The 25,433-nt window shown below is 41.7% G+C and overlaps 1 protein-coding gene across 1 annotated transcript in view; it reads left to right on the top strand.

Annotated features, from left to right (window-relative positions):
- The first annotated feature begins 12,435 nt into the window (after positions 1-12,435).
- Positions 12,436-25,433, top strand: part of LOC101268914 (protein Wnt-6) — a 35,453-nt gene continuing 22,455 nt past the window's right edge. The window contains exons 1-2 of the mRNA XM_021579181.2: positions 12,436-13,096; positions 17,309-17,529. Coding sequence (XP_021434856.2) covers positions 13,017-13,096; positions 17,309-17,529 — 301 coding nt within the window. The 5' untranslated portion in view covers positions 12,436-13,016. The remainder of the gene's footprint in view (positions 13,097-17,308; positions 17,530-25,433) is intronic.

Genomic DNA, 25,433 nt, shown 5'->3' with positions numbered 1-25,433 from the left:
GGAGCACCCCCCCATCCACATCGACCTATATTGACAAGTGATTGCACAACGGTTTATTATTTTTACCTATTTGTTGACATGTTCACTATTCCCAGTGTGTTTTTGAGTTCGAACATGTGAATATTCCAATCTGTATTGTCCTACTTCCATTTCAGAGCCAGAGAAAGGAAATACAAGGACTCTGGTACTCTCTATTCCCTTGACATGTGGCATGGCGCCAAAACTCTGTGAAAGGAACTACATGTTGTGGTGGGAGAATTTGTGGGGGGGAGGGGGGGGGGGGGAATCTGTTGTCAGTTCTCAAGGGATATGTTCTGTGTTGTACTGTGATGTTATGCCTTTCATAGACTCCTGCTATCTGTGCACCCTAACACAAGGCCATTGTGTTCCGGAACGGTTGCATGTATTGAAAGAACTGTTGTGTAGCAATATGATTTTATTATCACCTCCCACTATATAAGGGACATGTAACCATTTATTATTTGAGTTCTGTCCTGTGAAATCAGAGGTAGATCTCCCCTGCAGCTGCTTGTATTAAATATTATTCTATTATACAATTAAATAGTCTCTGCCTTAATCTTTGGATCTAATATTCCACAACAATGTGTGGATTGTAACCACAAATGACATGCTCTAATGATAATAACAATTGTTGATATTGGTCCATAAACACACAAGTGCATTCGAAATGTGTTATTTTTGACATATCCCAATTCCCAAAGTGCTTGCGTAGGCAACCATGGAGCAATTGGTGGTTAAGTGCCTTGCTGAAGGACACAACAACTTTTTCTAAATCGCAGTCTCTGGTATTTCAACCTGCAACCTTTCAGGTACTGGCCCATCTATCCTTGAACCTGACGCTGCCTTTGTTCAGTGGTGATCTGATATACCACGGTATACCATGGCTTTCAGCCAATCAGCACTCAGAGCTTGAACCAAGTTTATAATTGTAAATAAATCCACTTTGAGCATGTGCATAACTATGGATAAATTTGACAGGAGAGCTTGAGTGATGAAAATTGGACAGGGGATCTCAATCTCTGAGTATGAAAAACTTGGACAAACATAAAAAAAACTGTTAGGCTATTTTCTGACAATTGTGCTGTTATTATGTGAGGTTCAGATTAAAAACCGTTATAAATGTCCCATTTGCGATATTGACTTGTCATTACAATAGGCCCTGATAGGCCTACATCTAATTTCAGATTGTTTACAGTAGCCTAGACAAGATGTAGGCAAGATATAAACTGAACGATTTAGCAGCTTGCTTAGTTCAAATTAACAGACAATTTTATTCAACATGAATCGCGAAGCGATTTCGAGGTAAGAATTGCTTGTGTTAAACACCAATTAAATTGGTTTTCCAGCTCCAGGTAAGCTACACAATCGTAATTTCAACATATTTAGTATCAAATGGTAGCTTTCAATGGCATATAAATGAATAGGCAACTTGATGGCCAACAGAGGCAAATGGTTCATTCTCCACATTTAATGTCCCCATAAAAAGAACCACGTGAGGGAATTCTCAGACCCATAAAACAATAGCTGTCGTGCTCTCTCAACAGACATACGCCTCCTGCCCTCCCCACCACTCACTCAGCAACAGCCTGCCGCACTGCCTGACAGTCAGCAGGAGGTCTCAGTGAAATATATACAGTACCAGTCAAACGTTTGGACACACCTACTCATTCAAGGGTTTTTCTTAATTTGTACTATTTTCTACATTGTAGAATAATAGTGAAGACATCAAAACTATGAAATAATACATATGGAATCATGTAGTAACCAAAAAGGTGCTAAACAAATCAAATCATGATTTTATATTTGAGATTCTTCAAAGTAGCCACCCTTTGCCTTGATGACAGCTTTGCACACTCTTGGCATCTCTCAACCAGCTTCATGAACTGGAATGCAGTTCAATTAACAGATGTGCCTTCTTAAAAATGTATGCGTTTGATCAATCAGTTTTGTTGTGACAAGGTGGGTGGGTATACAGAAGATGACCCTATTTGGTAAAAGACCAAGTCCAAATTATGGCAAGAACAGCTCAAATAAGCAAAGAGAAACAACAGTCCATCATTACTTTAAGAGGGTCAGTCAATCTAGAAAATGTCAAGGATTTTGAAAGTTCAGAAGCAAAAACCATCAAGCGCTATGATGAAACTGCCTCTCATGAGGACCGCCACAGAAAACGAAGTCCCAGAGTTACCTCTGCTGCAGAGGATAGGTTCATTAGAGTTACCAGCCTCAGAAATGGCAGCCCAAATAAATGCTTCACAGAGTTCAAGTAACAGACACACCTCAACATCAACTGTTCAGAGGAGACTGCGTGAATCAGGCATTCATTGTTGATTTTCTACAAAGAAACCACTACTAAAGGACAACAATAAGAAGAAGAGACTTGTTTGGACCAAGAAACACAAGCAATGGACATTAGACCAGTGGAAATCTGTTCTTTGGTCTGATGAGTCCAAATTTGAGATTTTTGGTTCCAACCGCTGTGTCTTTCTGAGATGCAGAGTAGGTGAACGGATGATCTCTACATGTGTGGTTCCCACCGTTAACCATGGCGGAGGAGATGTGATGGTGTGGGGGTGCTTTGCTGGTTACACTGTCTGTGATTTATTTAGAATTCAAGGCACACTTAACCACCATGGCTACCACAGCATTCTACAGCAATACACCATCCCATCTGACTATCAATTGTTTTTCAACAGGACAGTGACCCAAAACACCTTAAGACTGTGTAAGGGCTATTTGACCAATAATTAGATTGATGGAGAGCCTCCACAATCACCCAACCTCAACCCAATTTAGATGGTTTGGGATCATTTGGATCGCAGAGAAGGAAAAACAGCCAACAAGTCCTCAGCAAGACTGTTGGAAAAGCACAACTGTAAAAAGCAGTTGAGTCCGTATGGGCCAGCATCCCTGTGGAACGCTTTTGATACCTTGTGGAGTCCATGCCCTAACAAATTTAGGCTGTGCTGAGGGCAAAACGAAGGGAGGGGTGCAACTTAACGGAGGGAAGGTGTTCTTAATGTTTTGTACACTCAGTGTATTTGCATCAATGGATCGAAAGGTAGAGACTTCAGCTTTCTCATATGTATATGATTCCTGTAAGACGAGGAATGATTTGTATTTAATTTTTATCCTTTTGGCACAGTAATTGGTGGCATATTTTATCTCAAACATAGACTTTCAAATCTCTTGTTGTTTGTATTTCTGAAACCGAAATGAGGGTAGTATTCAATGTCATGCATCATTTAGAAAATGCCACCAGAGGGGTCCGAGTTTTACAGGTTAATGTAAAAACAATGGACATGTAGGTTCATTAAATCATTATGGAGTTTTTTTATTTTTTCTTGATATCCAATTGGACGTTACGATCTTGTTTCATCGCTGTAACTCCCCAACGGACTCGGGAGAGGCAAAGGTCGAGAGCCATGCTTCCTCCAAAACATGACCTGCCAAGCCGTACTACTTCTTGACACACTGCTCGCTTAATCCGAAAGCCATCCGCAACAATGTATTTGTGGAAACACTGACGACCGAAGTCAGATTGCAGGCACCCGGCCTGCCACAAGGTGTCGCTAGAGCACAATGAGCCAAGGAAATCTGCTCGTCCAAACCCTTCCCGAATCCAGATGACGCTGGGACAATTGTGCACCTGGGATCTATTTTTCTCTAAGGTTACATAGGGTTCATGAAAACTTATCTAAAACATAGAAATTGTGAAATTTCTGAGTTTTTTTTTATCTACACGAGTTCAAAAACAGAGATAAATATGCATATGTTTTGATGGCTGTCCTTCATTGAGCTCCGTTCTGAACGCATTCATGGGCTACATTCTAATGTGCCGATCAAATTCAAATTAATGGTAGACAGTATTTATCTTTGTAAAAAAAATATTTAACATTTAACCTAAGCAAAGGGATTGGTTTAGATAAATTAACAGAAAAACAACTGAAGAAAAACTCCTTGATCAAATTGGTAGGCCACCCTGTGGGTGCCCAAGGGAGCCACATCAGTAAGGCCTTTATGTGCATCGGGTAAGTCTGAATACCAAATACTGAGAAGTGCCTAAATCAAAATGCATAAAAAAGTCATACATTTCCTAAGTCAGAATCAGCCCCTTGGTGCATTGGTTTTAGGATAGAGGAAATTAGGGGTTTTGGGTTTTGATTAGATGATTAGATGAGTTTATTAGTCACAAGCACAGGGTGTAAATTGCAGGATACAGTGAAATTCTTAAGCTCCGACCTCCAACAGTGCAGGTCATTGCAAACTGGGTTGTGCAACTTGCTCTGCTGCACCCTCCCCCAATAGTTGTTTATGGTCCACCTCTTTACAAGAACCAACCCAGTTAGCAATGAGCACTGGAAAGGCCGGCAACTGGGTTGTGCAACTTGCTCTGCTGCACCCTCTCCCAATAGCTGTTTATGGTCCACCTCTTTACAAGAACCAACCCAGTTAGCAATGAGCACTGGAAAGGCCAGCATCCTTCCAGAATGGTCACTTTTTTGCCTATTGGCCTATGCTTTAGTAAGCGGCAGCCGTGCTCCTGACATTCACGTGCTGTTTTCTTTACAACCCATGCGTCCTTGTCACCTGTGTCCACTGGTGAGGACAAATCAAATCCACTCAAATGAAATGTTATTGTCATGTACTTGCAGGCTTCTCACACAGTGCAATGGCGACAAAAGCAACATAGTAATAAGTAACACAGGAAAACAATTAAATAAGTTACATTGTGAATATACAACATAGCAATACAAATATTAAATAGACTAATTCAAGTACAAGAGGCATGCAGATCAAATAAAACAAGAATGAATAAGAATTACACTGAACAAAAATATCAACCCAACATGTAAAGTGTTGGTCCCATGTTTCATGAGCTGAAATAAAAGATCCCAGAAACGTTTCATATGCACAGAAAAAACATTTCTAAAAAATGTTGGTGCACAAATTTCTTTACATCCCTGTTGAGCATTTCTCCTTTGCTAAGATAATTCATCCAATTGACAGGTGTGGCATATCAAGAAGCTGATTAAACAACATGATCATTACACAGGTGCACCTTGTGCTGGGGATAATAAAAGGCCACTCTAAAATGTGCAGTTTTGTCACACAACACAATGCCAAGTTTTTAGGGAGAGTGCAATTGGCAGGAATGCAATTGGCATGCTGACTACAGGAATGTCCACGAGAGCTGTTGCCAGAGAAATTAATGTTAGTTGCTCTACCATAAACGGCCTTCAAAGTTGTTTTAGAAAATTTGTCAGTACCTCACAACCGCAGAACACGTGTAACCACGCCAGCCCAGGACCTCCACATCCGGCTTCTTCACCTTTGGTACATCCGTTGAAATGTGTGTTCCAGCGCTGGGTGACTGCTACGCGTCAGGACGCATCTCGCCACTGCCATTGGTTGCTCAAGGTACTGTATCCCCATTGAGCCTAAGGGAGTTGACTCCTCGGAGACCTACGATTGCTGTTGCAGGGGGTTCTCATGGGCCGGGTAGATGCATCCTTACTGGGATGGGAGAGCACTGTGTGTGGGCTACTCAGAAAGAGGGATTTGGTCAACAGCACAAAGGGCACTGCATATTGATTACCTAGAGCTACTGACTGTTTTGCTGAGACGTTTCCTTCTGATGTTGGAGGGCCAGCATGTGTTGGTAAGGTTTGACAACAGGACGGTGGGGGTGTATATTAACAGGCAGGGAGGGACGCGGTCTCTCTTTCTGATAAACCTGGCCCTTATCTGCGCCTATGGCACCAACCTGGGACCTGGCTTTGGTCCTGGATGCTCTGTGTTTCTGTTTGAACCATTGGAGTTTGTGGACAGCTGGCGGATTATACGCTCTATCGTCAGGACAGAACAGCTGCCTCTGGTAAGACTCGGGGCAGGGGCCTATGCATATTTGTAAACAATAGCTGGTGCATGATTTTTAAGGAAGTCTTGAGGTTTGCTCGCCTGAGGCAGAGTATCTCATGATAAGCTGTAGACAACACTATCTACCTAGAGAGTTTTCATCTGTATTTTTTGTAGCTGTCTACATACCAATACAGAACGAGGCTGGCACTAAAACCGCACTCAATGAGCTGTATTCCGCCATAAGTAAACAGGAAAATGCTCATCCAGAGGCAGCGCTATTGGTGGCAGGGGTCTTTAACGCAGGGAAACTTAAATCACTTTTAGCTAATTTCTATCAGCATGTTAAATGTGCAACCAGAGGGGGACAAATTGTATAACCACCTTCACTCCACACACAGAGACACGTACAAAGCTCTCCCTCGCCCTCCATTTGGCAAATCTGACAATAACTTTATCCTCCTGATTCCGGCTTACAAGCAAAAAGTAAAGTAGGAAGCACCAGTGACTCGGTCTATCAAAAAGCGATCAGATGAAGCAGATGCTAAACTACTGGACTGTTTTGCTAGCACAGACTGGAATATGTTCTGGGATTCTTCTGGTGGCATTGAGGATTACATTACATCAGTCACTGGCTTTATCAATAAGTGCATTGAAGACATCGTCCCCACAGTGACTGTACGTACATACCCCAACCAGAAGCCATGGATTACAGGCAACATTCGCACTCAGCTAAAGGGTAGAGCTGCCACTTTCAAGGAGCAGGACTCTAACCCGGAAGCTTATAAGAAATCCTGATATGCCCTCCGACGAACCATCAAACAGGCAAAGCGTAAATACAGGATTAAGATTGAATTGTACTACACCGGCTCCGACGCTCGTCGGGTGTGACAGGGCTTGCAAACTATTACATACTACAAAGGGAAGCACAACCAAGAGCTACCCAGTGATATGAGCCTACCAGATGAGCTAAATAACTCCTATGCTTGCTTCAAGGCAAGTAACACTGAAACATGCATGATAACACCAGCTGTCCCGGACGATTGTGTGATCACGCTCTCCACAGCCGATGTGAGTAAGACCTTAAAACAGGTCAACATTCACAAGGCCGCAGGGCCAGACGGATTACAAGGATGTGTATTCCGAACATGTGCTGGCAACTGTCTTCACTGACATTTTCAACCTCTCCCTGTCTGAGTCTGTAATACCAACATGTTTCAAGCAGACCACCATAGTCCCTGTGCCCAAGAATACTAAGGTAACCTGCCTAAATGACTACCGACCCATAGCACTCACGTCTGTAGCCATGAAATTCCTTGAAAGGCTGGTCATGGCTCACATCAACACCATTATCCCAGAAACCTTAGACCCACTCCAATTTGCATACTGCACCAACAGATCCACAGATGATGCAATCTCTATTGCTCTCCACATTGCCCTTTCCCACCTGGACAAAAGGAACACCCATGTGAGAATGATATTCATTGACTACAGCTCAGCGTTCAGAACCATAGTGCCCTCAAAGCTCATCACTAAGCTAAGGACCCTGGGACTAAACAGCTCCCTCTGCAACTGCATCCTGGACTTCTTGACAGGCCGCCCCCAGGTGGTAAGGGTAGGGTGGGTGCAGAATGTTCAAAAAGATAGGAGGGTGCAGAATGTTCAAAAATATAAAATTTTGCCTATTGAAAATTATGGAGCATCCACATTATTGTTGATGTAGAATACTGTAATCTGGAATACAATTAAATATAATTAATGAAAGGTATTAGCCTACATAACATCTGCAAGCTTAACAAACAAAATGATAAGACAGCAGTAGCCTAGGCCACTAATTAGTCATACTGAATTTATAAGTAGACCTATAGAATTGCACATTGCATAGAATCATATAGTATTTTAATAAGATCTCTGTTTATAAGTTATTCTTCAAAAGTCAATTCCACTGGGCACACACTGGTTGAATCAACGTTGTTTCCACATCATTTCAATGAAATTACGTTGAACCAACATGGAATAGACGTTGAATTGACGTCTGTGCCCAGTGGGATGTCATTAATTAAAATGACCATTAAAGACCAGGAATGATTTCTATACGTTTGATCCTACCCGAATTCAAGGCCTGGTTATTTCATGTCCATGAATGTTGCATTTTATCTAATGAAATCCATTGTGGGTGGTAACTGTAACACAAGACCTACAATTTTCAGAGATTAGCCTACATGCTACCCCAGAAAACCCATTGCCGGAGTTAGTTTAACTGTAAAAAGTCTATACTTACTCCAGGTTACCCATTATGGACTGTAACTATAGAAACAAGGTAGCCTTATTCACATCAGGTGAATTTAGCAAAACATGGTTGATTTTCACTTCAGGGGAATTTAGCGAGAAGTGGCAGCCCATTTGCAAGGCACCTCCTTGTTATTGCATTACCATTTTTGTTTTTGTGTGTCGCACTTGCATTCAGTAGCATCTATGAATCACGTGATTATGAAGGCATAATCGATGAAAGCATGTGCACCTATTTTACATGAGGTAGTCCTTGATATAGCCTAGCCTACTTGTCTATTAACGTTAGGCCAATGTATTATGTCATGTATTATGTTTTGTGTGGACCGAAGGAAGAGTAGCTGCTGCTAGCTAATGGGGATCCTAAAAAAAATACTAAATAGCCTACTAAATTATTCCAGGTTGTGCCTTCTCATAAAAAAAATGGATGACATTAAAGCTCACACCACATACAGAGCAGCCTAGGCTAGTCATTAATACTTTCCTCTGTTCTCTCTCTCTGAAGTGCCCTTTACATAGATTTCCACAAGATGGCGCTATATACTAATAAACCATATCAACGTTTTACATACAGGAAAACATTTCATCTCAAATTGTTCTTCTTTCAATAGGCTATGATACAGTATGTAAAAATCAAACAAAATGAATTAAGCAATATTTTCAAAGTAGCAAGGCTTCATTATGTAGTGTACCTACTGTACATAACATCACGAGGCATCATGATGAATAATCATATAGTGAGTGAGGGTAACGAAGAGAAAAGAAAGGTAATAGAGCAAAGATTTTAAAGTAAAGAAAATCATATCTTCAATGTTGTTGTACATACTCAAGATAATGCATCTCTCCCTTGGTTGCACACTGTCGCGCACAATGTTTTGCTACATCTCATTATGAGCACTGTTAATGAACTGTGTTTATCATTCCGTTGATCAGTGTGAATGCCTGTTATCTTCGGAGACCATCTCCTCCAGGAGAGATCCACTAGTACATAAATATTTCCTTTGTTAGACACAGATGGGTGTGTACTGTTGCACATGGAGACGCGTGCTCAATGAAAGAAGATTCAGAAGTAGCTCCACTCATCTCCTTTTGTCTCTTTGTCTTTTAAACACAACCTAAGATAAGAACACCCATTACCTTTATTACCTCGACTAACCCGTACTCCTGCACATTAACTTGGTACCGGTACCCCTTGTATATAGCCTCGCTATTGTTATTTTATTGTGTTACTATTTTTCCTTTACATGAGCAAATTGTTCAAACTTTTTTTTAACCTCTGCATTGTTGGTTAAGGGCACATAAGTAAGCATTTCACAGTCAAGGTCGACACCTGTTGTACATAGCGGATGTGACAAATACAATTTGATTTGATTTAGTTCCATGGCTTTGTGTAACATGACCCTATCCAACAGAGTATACCTTGGTGATGTCAAAGCAGCTATACATATAACTGATAGACACACAGTGGGTCTCACTTTCACACAACACCATGGGTAACACAATCGATTGGGCCAAACCTAATCTAATAAACAAAAGTTCAACAGTGATGTTATTGTGGAGTATTAAATGTGACGCACTTGGAAGATGCGACCACTGCTGGAATGAATTAGGTTTCCAATAGGCTGGCCCGATTCTGAGGGGACCATTTGCTGCTGAGGGGGTGATCTCATGATCAGTAAAAATATTAACACTTTTTTTACAGTCAGAATGTGTAATCTGCACAAGAATTCGGTTTTGGTTGAGGAAGCATGCAGCCTGGACTCACTGAAAAGGGTCATCAAAGGGGTCATAGTTGACAGGGCAGATTGATTTTTGGGTGACATTGATTTGTGGGTGTTTTTTTCCCTCTGGGCAATTTACTATTTTCCTAATAACATTTACACAATTCTGATAAAAACATTGCGTCTGTGTCCCTAATTTGCTTTAGTCAGGGTATCATATGACATAACGCCATTTATTTTTCCAAACATACTTAGTGTTTAAATTACAGATATGTGAAATCATGTGGCATTATCAATGTTTTATAATACAATTCCCTTGCCAGTTGCAAAGGAATTTCACAAACTTGACTTCTCAAGGGAATTCCAGAAACGACTGTGGTTTGTTTAAAAAGGTTAAGGAATATCGCCGTCATGTGTTTCTGATTTAGCCTTAATTTAACCCGGCATATGAAATGTGATGTGTGATGGGATTTCTAATCGTTTTGGATGATAATCCTAGGGGAATGTATTGACGGACTTTTTGCCAAAGCAAGGGGATTGAAAGATTTGAGAAACAAAGGGCTAATGTGTGGTAGAAAGATGAAGCTCTGGTAACCAGAGATAGAAGGTGCAATCCCCTGGCAGACAGTAGGTAGCCATTTCATGGTTGGATGAAAGCAGTTTGAAAGAGGGAGTGTGCTGGGCAAGGGTGGAGGGCGAAGTATAGAGCACATACTAGCAGTGGAAATGTATTGTTGAAGCATTGTCAGCTAAAGACAAACTCTGGGTCTGCTCAGGGCTGTTCTCAGGCACACTCAGCCAAGACCTCAGGCTCAACACCCTGCTGTACTTTGAAATAGGATCTTTATTGTCCATAAAGTTTAAACCAAGTATGAAGAATCAGTCCTCCCTAACAAAAACACTCGCCCCAGAGAGAGAGCGAGAGAGTTAGAGAGACTACAAGTGGAGTAGTCATGCTTGACATTATGCCTCAGTTAAATATAGACAAGGAGTGATAATGCCATTTTGTTTAATAACTTTCTTATTTCATTAGGAGTGCAAGTCAGATATTCATGTATATAGCGGGGAATGTAATTGCAGGAATTCCAAAAATGTAAGGATAAACTTATCTAGGCATATTTATTGGATTAGGTCAAATGTAATGTATTGCACTCAAAGCTGGGACATGAACTTTCTGGATGTGGTAAATAAATACACTTCAAACTTGATACAACATTGCCCCAAAACAAACACACACATCAGCCTACTTTGAATATCGTCCTACATCTGATCATCCTGTAGGTCACACACATTTTTGATTTATTTTTTAAAACATAATATTTGATTGAATATCTGCTTTGTCACATGACCCGGGGATGCTCTGCTACTGTTTGATGCACTTCAACCTGCCATACATTGAGGCTGAGCCAGATATCACTTCTCTTTTATCTAATGATAAATGGAACTATCACTACCGTGAAAACACCTGCGGTTCAGACAAAACTATTCCATATCTCACCTTTTGACGTTGGAGGTAAAAACAAAAGGTGAGAATGAAAGAGACCTGGTCACGAGACAGACAAACGGCTCCTGTCCTTTACACTCTGCTGTTCAGGGCTATCAAGGGAGAGAAGTGAGCCATGTGAATGAGACTAGTGCTGTTACCTGTTGGCTTGTGACTGTATTGTGATTGATTGCTTCACTGTGTTGGATTGCAGAGGTGAATCTTTGATGGGCTACAAGAGAGCAGAGATCTTGAATTTTCAATCGGATGCCATATTGGCCACTCGAAAGGGGAGATATAAACGTGGCAATGATACCTATGTAAGACATGTATGACACATGGGCACGTGTCATTTTGTCTTGGAAATATTGTAAATCATTTATTAATGACTAATATGACAAAAAAAAAATAGAATGTGAACTCAGCAAAGAAAAAGCACTGAGAGCAGGTGTTTCGATAAGAGTCGGGCCTATAATGGAAACATCACAAAATAGATTTGAGCACAGATGGAGCTATTAGCTTAGATTAATGTAGGCTACATGGCCTAAATAAAAAAATATAGATTAATGGATGAGCACAAACACATTTGATAACAGTCTGTCATGAAATAGTTTAGCATGTTGTTGCATTTCCACAGCTGTTGTAGTTGCAATGAAAGTTGTGTTTACTGGTCTATTGGCATACTTTATTATAGAAAAACAGGTGAGGGCATACATAGTTTCCCCCAAAATTGTGCATGTTTACGTTATCAACAGATATGGGCAAATATGGCAGAGGTATGCCTATTTGCAACACCTGAGATGAATTCCTCCATTCCCGTGAGCTCTTATTTCTTTACTGTAAACACGCAAGGGAAATGTTTCTCTCTTTCTCCCATTTCACAAAATACCCTTGTGCACACAGGCTCGTCCAAGTAATTATCCAGTTTTTCTGAGCGACAGTAAGGATTTCACTTGCCCCGAAGCAACGTCATACCGGGTTGGAGATGAGCGCATTTCTTATCCAAGGAAAATACGTTCCCACTTGAATACGGGTGTGGGGGGAAGGGGGGTGCACGAGCGCGCAGACACCTGGGTAAACTTGTGCGCTTTGACTACTACCCGTGAATCGAAAATGAACAACCATTTCGATGCCGAACAACGCACAAATCCAACCAATGTTACCAAGGCCAATACAATTGATTACTTTTGCGTAATAACGTCAACATTAATTGTCCACACGGAATCTGCTGGGTCATTGGGTTTACTCTTCTGCCCAAGGTCTGGCTGCATCCCACCACCCCCGGGCTGTAGTATCCTTGCTGCCAGATTAAAATCGCTGTGCTATTGGAATTTGTGTGTTTTAGTTAAAACGTGCTTGTCACTTCTTCCTCTGGCATTTGAGTTTAGAATCTGTCTGCCAGAGAAAGGACTATGAAGAGGTTAACACATTTCACCACGGATGTTTCTTCCCTCTTGACCGAGTAATCGAACGTTAGTGATGCACCCAAAGAGGTGTTCAATGGATTTTTTGCGCGTTTCGTGGAGGTTCTAAATCCTGTAGATCACCAATTTTGCAGGACTTCCCAAGAAAACAACAACACATTAATTGACGGCTCTAATTTTTGGACGTAACTTTTTTTTTTTTGGTAGGATACTCTCATCATGACGATTCTATTATCTCGGACTCAACTTGCCCTGTTTTTCATTCTCCTATGTCCGGTCAATATCATTGGGTTATGGTGGTAAGTCATGCTACATACAATTAACATGTGCATCCAGTGTAGTTGCAAATGGAAATGAGGTTTCTCAGAATAAAGTGTTTATGTCATCTGATGTTTTGTAGGCTAGGTTATGCACGCGTGTCCATGTTTTTGATGTTGTGTCCATGTTCTGCATATTGCACTAAAATTCAATTCTGGATCCGACTCTATTGATACAACCACTATTCAAATAGCCTCGTATTGACAAGTGTAATAACATGGTAACCCGTTTGATGACCTTGACCGCATTGTGAAGCTTTGTCTGCAATTACTTTCCAATTAAAGATTCTGCTTAACCTCTCACCGTATTGCAACCTTACTCAAATAAATTGTAACGATTGACAAAACAATCCCTGCCAGTCTCCCAACATTTCTTAATTTATCAGACAATATTTTTTCGATACAGCATTTTTATTGTTGATAACAAACGAATCTATAAAATGTGTAAATAAAAAAGTAAAATAAAAACGAAAGACCGTAATGTTATGCCTTGGCTCGACAGAAAGATGCAGCTGCAACTTTTGGAGGTCTGCCTTTGTAGTAAAAACAAAAAAGAGAAGATATTAGTGCTGTCAGAGTTGGAATTTTAGGTGGACCTTGAGGCAGTGCCTATATGTCATCATAAAACAATTCTTTGTTCAGCACTCTGAGATGTATGAGACTTGAAAAGACAGAGCCAGATTTGTTATTAAAGTATAATACATTCATTTGAGACATGCACATCTGAAGGGGGATGTTTAGATAAATCAAACCATTTCAAGTTTGCATCTCATCCAATCTCGATAATGGCCAGCTATTAGTACTGCTGAACTGTGAACATCTCTCCTCTAATACAAAATTGGAGCACTCAGGTGAGCACACCTGGAGGTCCTGCAGTTTGACAGGACAAAGATGCTTTCTGTTGAGAGCTGGGCATGCCATCACACCCCTGTCTCTCTACCCCTTGTCTTTTGAAGCAAATGATTGTCAGCGTGACCAGACAGACAGGATGTAATTTGTGGGGAAGATGAAACGTCCAGAGATAAACCCATTCTTTCAGAGCTTCCTTGATTAGGCTCTAATCATTTGGACAGAGAGCAGTGAGGCCAGCGAGTGTGGAATGCCTTTGCAGGTTTCAGGACAAGCAACCTCCTGATCCTCCTGGGTAAGTGTGGGTCATAGTCTGGCAGGCAGCCGGGAGTGTGGCCCACAGGTATGCATATAGCGTGTGCCATTCCCACTCACCCGGCTTGGAATGGGTCCAGGACCAGTCTACAGCTCTGCATCACCTGCAGAGAAGCACTTCATTATACTAGATATTTATTGTTCTCACTCCCATTTCAAAGCAATACATATTTCTGGAAAATTGCATGATTTCCAATCCAGGCCAGAGAGATGGGATCAGATAAAGATTCAATGACGAGGCTTGGCCAGGGATACTATGTACACTGTTTAACCGCAGAGTATGTGGCCTCTGCCGATTTCCAGACGTTGGGATTTTTCAGTGCACACGTAGGCCTCATGCTATCCTCACTTATTGCAAGACAAACATGTGACAGACAGCAGCGGTGCATCGGTGTCATGCAGGACCCCGGGCTCCAGTCACTTGATTTAGTGTCGAGTTCTAGCGATGATTGGGCCATGGCTCTGAGCCACGGACCACAGAGCTGAACCCAAGCCACTCTCCAGCTAGCGATCCAGCCTTGTCGTGACTGACTTCATATCCAGCATACTTAGAGGATTAAGGAGGATGAAATTTACTCGTTTGCAAAGTGAAAAAAGGGACACATCTACGGCCGTGCAATTCATAATGTAACTTGAGGTACACATACAGCTAGAAGAACGGCTTATCTCTAACGGATCACGTCGGCCTACATTGAGACTGATTATTAGGATACTTGTCCCCTTATCAGTGTTTCCCGCTCTATTTTGGTCTCTGGTCATCTCTATGCTATTTAATGTGAGGCGCTGCTTAGGGGGCTCTTGATTGCATCGATGGCGATACATCCTCATTTGTGTTATGATTGGACTCTGTTTCAACGTTATCATGTCCAGGGGCTTTACTGTGACTGATAAATCAAAGGAATACAGACACATTGCATGGACAGGGAAGATTGATTGCTTGATTTTGTAGTTCCTATCCTTTATATTCAACACTAATAGTATCATGTTCCTCTTAGGGTCCTGTTCAGGTTAGTGCTGGTTTGGATTAACACTGGAACACAGTATGGTGGTCAAGACAGACAAATGTCTTCATCTACATATTTCTCGACCATACTCAGACTTGGTCAATGCCAGCGTTCCGGGCCGGCCCCACACTTGCTATAGGTGGCCCGACAAAAAAATTGTATTGATTAATATTATTTTACAAAAAATGTTGAACTCAGTCTGTGTCTCAACTTACTGTTGAGAGTTAGAATAGTAGACTACACAAGGTGCAATTTTGAAATTTGGTTATGCAGCAGTTTGTCCCTTGTTATGTCAGTCACTGACAATCACTCAATTAGCCCATGTCAGCAACATTTTTGTAGATTGGTAAATTAGTTTAGCCAGCTATTAAAACTTGACCAATGGCAAAATTAGAAGAATTGCATGAAGTTTGTTATAAAATAGCAACATTTTCTCCGCCCCATGGAAAAATGGGGGGGGCACACAACAACATTTTGCCTAGGGCCCCCGAAAAGCTAGGCACGGCCCTGCCATTGTTCAAGCTGCATCAGCTGCTCATGTGATATTCAAGCATTTCTTTTGAATTGTGCTAGGAGGGTTTGCCTTTGACTTGAACAATGACACAGGACTTAGAGAAGAAACTCTGTCCAACATGGGCTGCTATTTTTTACGAGTCTACACCTACTGTAGTAAATCCTGGTCCCTTATTTTTGTGAGCAGCTCGTCGAGCCAATTTCAAAGCTGTGATCCTCGCACACAGATTCACCCAGATTTGAAGGCCGTGACACATCAGATAACCAGGGGTTGTAAAGACCTGGGGTGTCTTGCTAAGTACTGCATCTGCAGATCTTAATTACACAGGGGTGTGGATTCATTGGAGTCAGATCTGTGTAGGAATACTAGAGCGTGCTTGAGATGTAATTCCCCTGTAATTCCTTTCTGTGGAGACGTTGTCAATACATTGAAGGATGTCTGGATCCCAGAAGTTGTTGACGCTGGACTGTCGGAGTCAAGTTCTCACACTTCCGTGAAGATAACTCACATTGTGGGCATTAAGTTGCTTTTCACTCCCCACTTTTAGGCTTTTAGGAATTTCTATTTGCTTAATCTGTGCAGCCATTATGCTATTTTTCAGTCTTTCAAGGACAAGTGTACAGCATGTTGGCAGTTCAGTTTGTAGTTTTCCATTACGCTATAACTAAAAAAGGTACATCTAACTGTACAAATAATTGGTATTTTGATTGAATCACAGATATACAGTGACATTTCAGACATTGATATATAAATGGTTTGTACATCAATAAAGTAATTGACTTACCGGAGTTGGGATGCATTACATTTTAAGAGCAAATATCCTGTGTCTCATGCTTCTTATCAGACCGCCATGCTAGGGATTGGAAAGAGCGCTTGTTTGACTTCTTAAAACAAACTCACGAGGCAGATGAATGTTATTACTTAGAAAGATTAGCTGTGACAGGGGTGAGTGAAAAGCAATGAGGTATTCTCACTCACTCCTTACTCCCACATAATGATAAAAATGGACTCGAGGTTTACGGATCACATCAGCTGAACTGGAGTCAGATGCAGAGTTATTGAATAGAGGGAACAGGGGGATAGGGCTGTTCTCACATTATGTCATAGCAACTGTCATGGGAAGTACTGGCGAGAGTTCACAGTGTTGGACCTGAGGCCCGTACTCCCATTAGGAATTGAAATAAACAATTTACCTAAGTGTAAACATACATCTGTCAACGCGATGTAAGAAACACAGCAATTAAGATGCAACTTTCTCTCTCTTTCCTATGTTCCCTGACGATCAGCACAGCTTTACTATTTCTCTCCACACCTGAAATGTATTTTTTTGCACAACTATGTGGTGTCAAGTAACCAAACTGCCTGATAGAAGAACACGTTCATTTAAATTTAGTGCTACTTCTAGGTAAGATACTTCTCTGAAATGTAACAAGACCTCATAATAATGTTATGCCACTGTATCATGACACAGGAGTTGTAGTCACAGTCTATGTGTTGTGTGCTTCTCTGTAGGGCAGTGGGGAGCCCTCTCGTTATGGATCCCAACAGTATCTGCAGGAAGACCAAGCAACTAGCGGGAAAGCAGGCCGAGCTGTGCCAGACCCAGCCAGAGATCGTCCACGAGGTCGCCAAGGGTGCCAAGCTGGGTGTGCGGGAGTGCCAGTACCAGTTTCGCTTTCGCCGCTGGAACTGCACCAGTCAGAACAAGTACTTTGGCAAAATACTCCAACAAGGTGAGTGAGGACTTGTCGTAATGGAAATGAATAGGATTCTTTAATAATTACCCCCTAGTTTTTCTAATACCTCAACACACATGCTGCCTGACATGGAGAATAATCATCTAAGTGCCTTTCTCATGGTTCAAAAGTGTATCACTTAGGATGTGACCCCTTGACCCTTTGAGAGCACAGCCAATGGCCTCACTTCAATTTCAGGTCTGATCCCAAGTACAGTGGAGAACAAGGCCATCTGTTGTATGTTAACAAGGCAGATTTACACTTGACTGCTCCTCTTTTGCATTCAATTGCACACTCCAAATTGATCTCCTAAATTGCTTCTCATAACCATTGATCTCTAACATCAACTGTGCTCTTTGAAGTCAGAAATAAAACTGTTGGGTCCTGCTACTATGCAATTATTGTCCTGCTTTTTGTACGGTGTCTCGCCCCTTTTCACCTTTCAGTTTGTGGTTCATAGAGACCATTCTGTGTGTACCAACAAGGAAGTGTTTTGTCAACAAGCCACCGTTTAGATCCAATACAGTGTATCCTTTATGGGTTTTTATCTTCTTAACTATTTAGCTAATACACGGCCTTTAGAGGATGTCGTTCATCTTCAAAACAATTAGAGTACTAACGTACCGCCGGCACTGACAAACTTCCTGCTCTTCATCGTCAGTCATCTGATAACAAGAAATGCCTATTCTGACTTTCACGTTAAAAAATTCTGTCTCAAAGAACCTCTACTTAGTTCTTAAGACTCCATTCTGAGTTAAACATATCTCATGCCGTAGTCGAGCCGTATAAGCAATTCCAGACGAAGCCTGTAATCTCCTGTGGCAAAGCTAAGTATTCTGCGGGTGTTTTAACATCATTTTGGTCGCACAATGAGGAAGATCTGGGTATTAAGATGATACCTCCTAAAGTGCTAGATTACATATGTCATCTTCCTGTAAACTCTGGTAACTTTCCTGTTTTGTTGCTGAAGGCCAGCAGAGGGCAGAGTGCCTGTGGTGTGGTATGTGACCACTTATTGGACTGATCAGTTCATAGACAGTCTGATCTGAGTAGCATCTTTGTGGCTTTAGTTGAGTGTAAATTGAGTGACGAGATGTTGCTGTCAGGATTAGGCTACAACATTAGCAACTCCTTTCACTGAGAACTTAGAGAACTCTGTGAAACTGCTAGGTAAAATGGTAATTAATCGTAAATTCCTCCATGTCTTTAGGTAAGGCTTAAGTGCTCCTCTGTTTTGAAGCATTCAGCACAATTATCAAGATGTACCACTAATGACCATTTGTCAGTGCAGGGAGATCTGCAAAGACAGGTTCACTTTCTCACGTGCGCGCGGTGGGCTGGGGCTGCTGCACGAAGTAGCTTACATTTTTCTCCCTTTGCAAAAATAACTTGAAGCTATATTTTCTCGATTTAAATTTATAATCCAAAGCTGTTGTTGTGTTGGCTTCTCGATGCCAGAGGTTAACTGTGATCCCTGCTGGCTGCTTCAACATGTTGTCTCATGGTTATAATTGAGTAGTTAGACGTGCTCAGAGACAATATGTGGTTGTGATTAGATATAATAATCATAATATAGTCTGAATGTAATTTCTATTGCCACCTCAGGAATGCAACTCAATATTAATTTGTCAGAATGTTCCTGCTTCTGTCTGCTTCTCTGTCAATCATCATTTGGGAGCTTTGCATCGCCTGGCTTGGCGGAGATGTTTTCTCCAGACTCCTGGAGAGAAAACAACCACCACAGATTCTAGGTCCTTCAGTAGTCCTTCCTTATGAATGTGACACACTTAGTCTGAGTCCAAAATGGCATCATATTCCCTATATAGGACAATACCTTTGGGGAAAAGGTGTAATTTGGGATGCATACTTATTATTATTATTAGTACCCATTGCCTTGATGACAGCTTTGCACATGCTTGGCATTCTCTCAACCAGCTTCACCTGGAATGCTTTTCCAACAGTCTTGAAAGAGTTCCCACATATACTGAGCCCTTGTTGGCTGCTTTTCCTTAACTCTGCGATCCACCTCATCCCAAACCATCTCAATTAGGTTGAGGTCGGGTGATTGTGGAGGTCAGGTCGCCTGATGCAGCACTCCATCACTGTCCTTCTTGGTCAAATAGCCCTTACACAGCCTGGAGATTTGTTGGGTCATTGTCCATTTGGCCACTTTGAAAAATCTCAAATATAAAATATATTTTGATTTGTTTAACACTTTTTTGTTACTACATGATTCCACATGTTTTTTCATAGTTTTGATGTATTCTACCATTTAGAAAATATATTTTTTTAAATAAGGGAAAAACCCTTGAATGAGTAAGTGTCCAAACTTTTGAGTACATTTGGAAAGTCTTCAGACCCCTTGACTTTTCCACATTTTGTTACGTTATGGCCTTATTCTAAAATGGATTAAATAGTTTTCTTTCTTCATCAATCTACTCAGAATACCCCATAATGACAAAGAAAAAACGTTTTTTTTTTTGAAAATGTTGCAAATATATTAAAAATAAAAAACAGTCACATTTGCATAAGTATTCAGACCATTTACTCAGTACTTTGTCGAAGCGACTTTGCCAGTGATTGTGACGCTACAAGCTTGGCACACCTGTATTCGGGTAGTTTCTCCCATTTTTCTCTGCAGACCCTCTCAATCTCTGTGAGGTTGGATGGGGAGTGTCGCTGCACAGCTATTTTTAGGTCTCTCCAGAGATGTTTGATCGGTTTCAAGTCCGGGCTCTGGCTGGGTCCCTCAAGGGCATTCAGAGACTTGTCCCGAAGCCACTCCTGCATTGTCTTTGCGTGTGTTTTGGGTCATTGTCCTGTTGGGAAGTGAACCTTCACCCCAGTCTGAGGTCCTGAGCGCTCAGGAGCAGATTTTCGTCTTTCCCTTGAACCTGACTAGTCTCCCAGTCCCTGCCTCTGAAAAGCATCCCACAGCATGATGATGCTTGGTCACCTCCCTTCTTGGTCACCTCCCTGACCAAGGCCCTTTCTCCCTGATTGCTCCGTTTGGCAGGGCGGCCAGCTCTAGGAAGAGTATTGGTGGTTCCAAACATCTTCCATTTAAGAGTGATGGAGGCCACTGTGTTCTTGGGGACCTTAAATTCTACAGACATTTTTTGGTATCCTTCCTCAGATCTGTGCCTCGACACAATCCTGTGTCTGAGCTTTATGGACAATTCCTTCGACCTCATGGCTTGGTTTTTGCTCTGACATGCACTGCCAACTGTGGGACCTTATATAGACATGTGTGTGCCTTTCCAAATCATGTCCAATCAATTGAATTTACCACAGGTGGACTCCAATCAAGTTGTAGAAACATCTCAAGGATATTCAATGGAAAGAATGCATCTGAGCTCAATTTTGAGGGTCTGAATACTATTGCAAACAAGGTATATATAGTTTTAGTTGTTGTTGCTAAAATAAAAAACCTTTTCTGCTTTATCATTATGGGGTGTTGTGTGTCGATTGATATGGACATGTTTTTATTTTATCCATTTTAGAATAAGGCTGTAACGTAACAAAATGTGGAAAAAGGAAAGGGATCTGAATACTTTCCGAATGCACTTTACCTTGACTTGTAAGAGTTCCAGTGTTGAACAGTCATAGCCAGCTAGCTAACCTAGCATCCCTCTATGTTTGAACTGGATGTTTGAGTAGGTTAAACTAGCTAGCTGCATTTGCTAGCTAATTAAGTGAAAGTGACAAAAATGACCAAATCTCTCTCTCTCTTGCTCCTCCATTTTTGAATGAATTTGTTCAAAACTGTTCAACTATTGTCTTTCTCTCTCTTTGAGTCAACTACTCACCACATTTGATGCAGTGCAGTGCTAGCTGGCTGTAGCTTATGCTTTCAGTACTAGATTAATTATTTGATCCTTCGATTGGGTGGACAACATGTCAGTTCATGCTGCAAGAGCTCTGATATGTTGGAGGTTGGAGTTGATATAATTACTGTGTAGGTCTATGGAAGGGGGTGAGAACCATGAGCCGCCTAGGTTTTGTATTGAAGTCATTGTGCCCAGAGATGGACGGAAGCAATTTGTCCTCCAGCTACACCATGTTGCTACCCTACAGAGTGCTGTTGAGGCTACTGTAGACCTTCATTACAAAAAGTCATGTGTTTTAATAAATTATTTGGTGACATGAATAGATTTTGTATAGTTTTATCAAAAAAGGATATCTATTATATTTTTATGAAATTTGCTGAGGAGGATGGTCCTCCCCTTCCTCTGAGGAGCCTCCACTGATCAAATCAAAATCAAATCAAATGTATTTATATAGCCCTTCGTACATCAGCTGATATCTCAAAGTGCTGTACAGAAACCCAGCCTAAAACCCCAAACAGCAAGCAATGCAGGTGTAGAAGCACGGTGGCTAGGAAAAACTCCCTGAAAGGCCAAAACCTAGGAAGAAACCTAGAGAGGAACCAGGCTATGTGGGGTGGCCAGTCCTCTTCTGGCTGTGCCGGGTGGAGATTATAACAGAACATGGCCAAGATGTTCAAATGTTCATAAATGACCAGCATGGTCGAATAATAATAGGGCAGAACAGTTGAAACTGGAGCAGCAGCACGGTCAGGCGGACTGGGGACAGCAAGGAGTCATCATGTCAGGTAATCCTGGGGCATGGTCCTAGGGCTCAGGTCCTTCGAGAGAGAGAAAGAAAGAGAGAAGGAGAGAATTAGAGAACGCACACTTAGATTCACACAGGACACCGAATAGGACAGGAGAAGTACTCCAGATATAACAAACTGACCCCAGCCCCCCGACACATAAACTACTGCAGCATAAATACTGGAGGCTGAGACAGGAGGGGTCAGGAGACACTGTGGCCCCATCCGAGGACACCCCTGGACAGGGCCAAACAGGAAGGATATAACCCCACCCACTTTGCCAAAGCACAGCCCCCACACCACTAGAGGGATATCTTCAACCACCAACTTACCATCCTGAGACAAGGCTGAGTATAGCCCACAAAGATCTCCGCCATGGCACAACCCAAGGGGGGGCGCCAACCCAGACAGGATGACCACATCAGTGAAACAACCCACTCAGGTGACGCACCCCTTCCAGGGACGGCATGAGAGAGCCCCAGTAAGCCAGTGACTCAGCCCCTGTAATAGGGTTAGAGGCAGAGAATCCCAGTGGAAAGAGGGGAACCGGCCAGGCAGAGACAGCAAGGGCGGTTCGTTGCTCCAGAGCCTTTCCGTTCACCTTCCCACTCCTGGGCCAGACTACACTCAATCATATGACCCACTGAAGAGATGAGTCTTCAGTAAAGACTTAAAGGTTGAGACCGAGTTTGCGTCTCTGACATGGGTAGGCAGACCGTTCCATAAAAATGGAGCTCTATAGGAGAAAGCCCTGCCTCCAGCTGTTTGCTTAGAAATTCTAGGGACAGTTAGGAGGCCTGCGTCTTGTGACCGTAGCGTACGTGTAGGTATGTACGGCAGGGCCAAATCAGAGAGATAGGTAGGAGCAAGCCCATGCAATGCTTTGTAGGTTAGCAGTAAAACCTTGAAATCAGCCCTTGCTTTGACAGGAAGCCAGTGTAGAGAGGCTAGCACTGGAGTAATATGATCAAATGTTTTGGTTCTAGTCAGGATTCTAGCAGCCGTATTTAGCACTAACTGAAGTTTATTTAGTGCTTTATCCGGGTAGCCGGAAAGTAGAGCATTGCAGTAGTCTAACCTAGAAGTGACAAAAACATGGATTAATTTTTCTGCATCATTTTTGGACAGAAAGTTTCAGATTTTTGCAATGTTACGTAGATGGAAAAAAGCTGTCCTTGAAATGGTCTTGATATGTTCTTCAAAAAGAGATCAGGGTTCAGAGTAACGCCGAGGTCCTTCACAGTTTTATTTGAGACGACTGTAGAACCATTAAGATTAATTGTCAGATTCAACAGAATATCTCTTTGTTTCTTGGGACCTAGAACAAGCATCTCTGTTTTGTGCGAGTTTAAAAGTAGATTGTTTGCAGCCATCCACTTCCTTATGTCTGAAACACATGCTTCTAGCAAGGACAATTCTGGGGCTTCACCATGTTTCATTGAAATGTACAGCTGTGTGTCATCCGCATAGCAGTGAAAGTTAACATTATGTTTTCGAATAACAACCCCAAGAGGTAAAATATATAGTGAAAACAATAGTGGTCCTAAAACGGAACCTTGAGGAACACCAAAATTTACAGTTGATTTGTCAGAGACAAACTGATATCTTTCCGACAGATAAGATCTAAACCAGGCCAGAACTTGTCCGTGTAGACCAATTTGGGTTTCCAATCTCTCCAAAAGAATGTGGTGATCGATGGTATCAAAAGCAGCACTAAGGTCTAGGAGCACCATTAAAATGTAATTTACCACCTTCACAAGTGTCGTCTCAGTGCTATGATGGGGTCTAAAACCAGACTGAAGCATTTCGTATACATTGTTTGTCTTCAGGAAGGCAGTGAGTTGCTGCGCAACAGCCTTTTCTAAAATGTTTGAGAGGAATGGAAGATTCGATATAGGCCGATAGTTTTTTATATTTTCTGGGTCAAGGTTTGGCTTTTTCAAGAGAGGCTTTATTACTGCCACTTTTAGTGAGTTTGGTACACATCCGGTGGATAGAGAGCCATTTATTATGTTCAACATAGGAGGGCCAAGCACAGGAAGCAGCTCTTTCAGTAGTTTAGTTGGAATAGGGTCCAGTATGCAGCTTGAAGGTTTAGAGGCCATGATTATTTTCATCATTGTGTCAAGAGATATAGTACTAAAACACTTGAGCGTCTCTCTTGATCCTAGGTCCTGGCAGAGTTGTGCAGACTCAGGACAACTGAGCTTTGAAGGAATACGCAGATTTAAAGAGGAGTCCGTAATTTGCTTTCTAATAATCATGATCGTTTCCTCAAAGAAGTTCATGAATTTATCACTGCTAAAGTGAAAGTCATCCTCTCTTGGGGAATGCTGCTTTTTAGTTAGCTTTGCGACAGTATCAAAAAGGAATTTCGGATTGTTCTTATTTTCCTCAATTAAGTTAGAAAAATAGGATGATCGAACAGCAGTAAGGGCTCTTCGGTACTGCACGGTACTGTCTTTCCAAGCTAGTCGGAAGACTTCCAGTTTGGTGTGGCGCCATTTCCGTTCCAATTTTCTGGAAGCTTGCTTCAGAGCTTGGGTATTTTCTGTGTACCAGGGAGCTAGTTTCTTATGAGAAATGTTTTTAGTTTTTAGGGGTGCAACTGCATCTAGGGTATTGCGCAAGGTTAAATTGAGTTCCTCAGTTAGGTGGTTAACTGATTTTTTGTCCTCTGGCGTCCTTGGGTAGACAGAGGGAATCTGGAAGGACATCAAGGAATCTTTGTGTTGTCTGTGAATTTATAGCACGACTTTTGATGTTCCTTGGTTGGGGTCTGAGCAGATTATTTGTTGCAATTGCAAACGTAATAAAATGGTGGTCCGATAGTCCAGGATTATGAGGAAAAACATTAAGATCCACAACATTTATTCCATGGGACAAAACTAGGTCCAGCGTATGACTGTGACAGTGAGTGGGTCCAGAGACATGTTAGACAAAACCCACTGAGTCGATGATGGCTCCGAAAGCCTTTTGGAGTGGGTCTGTGGACTTTTCCATGTGAATATTAAAGTCACCAAAGATTAGAATATTATCTGATATACAGTACCAGTCAAAAGTTTGGACACACCTACTCATTAAGAAAGAAGGTTTTTCTTTATTTGTGCTATTTTCTACATTGTAGAATAATAGTGAAGACATCAAAACTATGAAAGAACACATATGGAATCATGAGGTAACCAAAAAAGTGTTAAACATCAAAATTAATTTGAGATTTTTCAAAGTAGCCATCCTTTGCCATGATGACAGCTTTGCACACTCTTGGCATTCTATCAACCAGCTT

This window comes from Oncorhynchus mykiss, chromosome 22, assembly GCF_013265735.2.
Source record: "Oncorhynchus mykiss isolate Arlee chromosome 22, USDA_OmykA_1.1, whole genome shotgun sequence".
Classification (NCBI taxonomy): Eukaryota; Metazoa; Chordata; class Actinopteri; order Salmoniformes; family Salmonidae; genus Oncorhynchus; species Oncorhynchus mykiss.
This window is presented reverse-complemented; position numbering and strand designations above follow the sequence as displayed.